At 38.7% G+C, this 3,559-nt stretch overlaps 1 protein-coding gene across 2 annotated transcripts; it reads right to left on the reverse strand.

The window, feature by feature from the left end:
* On the reverse strand, positions 1–2,511 carry LOC110107167 (cell division control protein 45 homolog). 2 transcript variants are annotated; one of them, XM_020837346.2, is made up of 2 exons: positions 2,321–2,511; positions 1–2,243 (listed from the first exon to the last, which is right to left on the reverse strand). In XM_020837346.2, exon 2 carries the CDS (start codon positions 2,237–2,239, stop codon positions 470–472), a length of 1,770 nt encoding a protein of 589 aa, XP_020693005.1. In that variant the 5' UTR covers positions 2,240–2,243; positions 2,321–2,511; the 3' UTR covers positions 1–469. The 2 variants fall into 2 exon arrangements, with proteins under 2 accessions (XP_020693005.1, XP_020693004.1); XM_020837345.2 differs by having other exon boundaries at positions 1–2,247.
* Between the last annotated feature and the right edge of the window lie 1,048 nt (positions 2,512–3,559).

Below are 3,559 nucleotides of genomic sequence, written 5' to 3' on the forward strand. Positions count from 1 at the left end.
CTCAAAGAGAAACTAGATAAATAGAAATCTATGCCAGGAAGAGAAAACTGTCTATATTTCAAAATAAAATCAACATAAGACGTTAATTTTGACTTCTGCTTGTCACAATATACCTTAAAAAGAAGCCTTACAACGTAGAATTGTGCTGATTCAGCTAAAATTCAACAGAGAATTGCGCTGATTCGGCTAAAATTAAAGAAAATTCATATCTGCCATGTGTTAGCCATATTACACTATTATATTAACAATCTCAGGGCAAAATACTCAACAAGCAGATAGATAAAAGACAGATTCGGACATGCAAAATACATAAGTTAGACAATCATTTGCACATAATAGTATAATACTGACAAAAGCAGCTGCATTGTTGTCATGCTTTTTCATAATTTAGAAACTCAGTTCCATTTCAATACCTTATCCAAACAATGGAACAGCTTTTATCTTCAACATATTCTGGAGCATTAATATATCAAAGTTTCCCGGCCAATCTAATCATAAAGGAACTGACAGCCACACTATCTAAGAGTATCCATGAAGATTCAAACAATTCGTTGCAGTAATCTGCACCAATTTCTTCAGCAGCAGTTCTAAATACGATTCCGAAGGAGTTGCCTTGAATAGCCCCAAGTCGTGGCTTACTGTAAACTCCAACTATCAAAACCTTGCCAGGCTCTTTTGCCAAACAGGTACACACCAGAGGCTTCATCCTTGCACCTCTTTCTTTTAAAGCATCCATCAGAAAGTAGCAGAATTTGGTAAGTGCTTGAGGGTAATGCAATCGCTCAGTATCCACGGGATCTTCAAGCTTTATCCAGCGAAATCTTCTGCCACTTCGGATAAATCCACTCTTTGTCATTGCGGAACTTCCTTGTCTGAGAATGGCCTTCTGTATCTCAATAGCATTCTGCATTCCTTTTCTTAGCTGATCGAGATTGCTCAAGGAAAGTGCTGAGTAAGCAATCCAAAATTGTTCACCGATTGATGTGTCCTTCTTGCTTCCAACCAATGATTCAAGCAGCGCTGTGACCCCATAAACTACATCAGCGGCGGACAACTTCGAGCAATACCCATGGATCCTAAAGAAACTGCGATAGTAAAACTCTGTCAGGCCGTACTCTGGTAGAAAGTGATCAAACTCGTCTTTCATCCTCTGCTTGACTTCCATGCTCATGTACTGGAACTTCTTCTGGCAATCTACGAGAGAGAAACCCATTCTGGCAAGTAAAAGCTTGAGTTTCTTCAAACCATTGTCACTCCAAGTCTTGAATTTGGTTGCAACATAAGAAGAACAAAGCATTGAATCAAACAAATTCCACTCCCTGACAAGCATAAGCCGTGGTTCATCTTCATATAAAATCCGAGAATTCTCTGGTGCTTGAATCTGTGTGCCATCTTTTAGTGTCACAGAGGTGATCGATTCCAGATTTCCAGAGATGTTAATATACTGCTCAAGTTCCATAACCCCAGCTTGATACCTCTCATTGGTTATCCTTTCATGTACAAACTGATCTGCAAGAGAGACACAAGCTAACCAAAGCAGCTCGTTAGTATTCTTCCTCAAGGAATGAGCAAGGTCAAACAACAAACAACCAGAAGGCTTTCCATGAAAAGTTCCCAACTTATAATACTCAGCCTTCAGCTTCCCATAGAGCCTGACTGGGTCTGATGCGGACTCTTCTGACAGCCTTCGGCGCTTGATATTCCCCTCATCCAATTCGTTTTCACTGTCATCATCACCATCGCTGTCCTCACCAATCTCATCATCACTATTCAGATCGGAGGCATTAGCCAGAGCCGACACATCAAAATCATAAATCAAATCTGCGTGGTGCTCATCCTCCTCCGTATAAAGGACAACGACCTGATCATTCTGCTTGCTAAGGTTATGGAGGTGAATTGGACGATGACTATCAATGACAAAGACACGAACTTCTGAACCAAGCTTTAGAATCCGCTGGAGGTCACGATGACACCCCCAGTTGATGAGAAGTAGAGATGTCCTCTCACGGGAACTATGGATATTGAGGCCGGCAAAATTTTCTATGTCGCTGAATGAGGATACAGGGTAGACAGAGTAGCGAAGAGAATCGGATGCGAGGATATGGGTCATGATCTTAAGAGCACAGAGAGAATCAGAATCTGATGCCGATGGAAAGATGAATAGAGGGGACGAAGACGAGGCTGATGCAGCATCGCGTAGAAGTGCATAGAAAGATTCAACTCTGAGCTCCCTCACCATATTCCTAGCTAGTAAACAACAGCTCAAGAAAAAGGAAGAGGATGGGAAAATGCAGAGAAGAAGTCAGTTAGGCATCTTTACCTCTACCAATCAAGCTCCCTGAACTCGGCAGCGGCCACCGAACGCTCCTCGCAACTCCGACTCCCGTCCTTCCCTATTGCCGCTTTCCTTGATCGCACACTTTCAATCTCCCGCTCTCGTTATTTCATTTGCGGCCCGCCAAAATCTCGATTTAGAAATTTCGGATGGAAGAGTATTTTAAATATGTGATGCTTGCATGAATATATATATATATATACGCAACTCTCTTTGACCTATTAGATAAAGAACCGTTCGATTTTGTATATATGTACAGAAAAAATGCAATGGTGAACTTTACTATTCACAGAGACAAACCGAAGGATTCTCTGTGTCTGATCTCCACACCTAATAACTTCTTATATTTAAAGTGGAGGGAGGAGTTGTCGAGGCGATTTAGGCTAAGGGATTTACATACATGACATTAAATTCTTGATATACATATATATATAACTAAAAATTTAAATTTAATCACGTAAGCCTTAATTTTTAAATGATATCATAAATATCACCAAAATTAACTTATTTAAAATAAAATTCAGATTTTCATACAAAAATTAGTTTTATATAAGTATGAATAAAAATTTCAATATTAGATATGAAAATATATAAAAAATTTAATAATATGTATATAAATCTCTCTTTTAGCTTTTGCCCAACCAAAAAATATTTGAAGGAATAATATTTAAACTATGAACAAATATTGAGTCTATAGCAAAAATATAAAAGGTATACCACAATCATAGCCAAAATCATAAGCTTTAGCATCAGCTGTGAGGTTGTGGCTAAGAAAAGAACCATCCACCCTGAGTTAGGGCGAATTATTGTGTCCGGTCACCGGATGTCCGGACATCCAATCCGGTGACGCCATGTCACCCAAATATACTGGGTTCCGGTGCATTTTGGTGACGTGGCGACACTGGATTGATGTCCAGACAAATCTGGACACCGGACGCAATAATTTGCCCTGAGTTGGAGGCTTAGAATGCTTATCATTTTCGTTAGAATATTTTTGTTCAAACTGTCATCTCATCATAATATGTTTTTAAGCTAAGTTTCATTTCATATAATCACATAATAAAAAGCTGTTAGTCATGCTATCACAATGAGTGATACAGTTTGTTCACCCTTAGGTTTAGTTTGGAATAATTTTTTTACTATTTTTTGAAGCATTTTTTTCGTACAAAAAATTTTTAGTTCCAATAAGTTTGATAATAAAAAATTTGTCCCAAATGAAACCTT

This window comes from Dendrobium catenatum, unplaced genomic scaffold (assembly GCF_001605985.2).
Source record: "Dendrobium catenatum unplaced genomic scaffold, ASM160598v2 fragScaff_scaffold_1189, whole genome shotgun sequence".
Lineage (NCBI taxonomy): Eukaryota > Viridiplantae > Streptophyta > Magnoliopsida > Asparagales > Orchidaceae > Dendrobium > Dendrobium catenatum.

Excerpts from the sequence above, each read along its gene's own strand:
- LOC110107167 (XM_020837346.2), bottom strand. The coding sequence starts at position 2,239 with ATGGTGAGGGAGCTCAGAGTTGAATCTTTCTATGCACTTCTACGCGAT.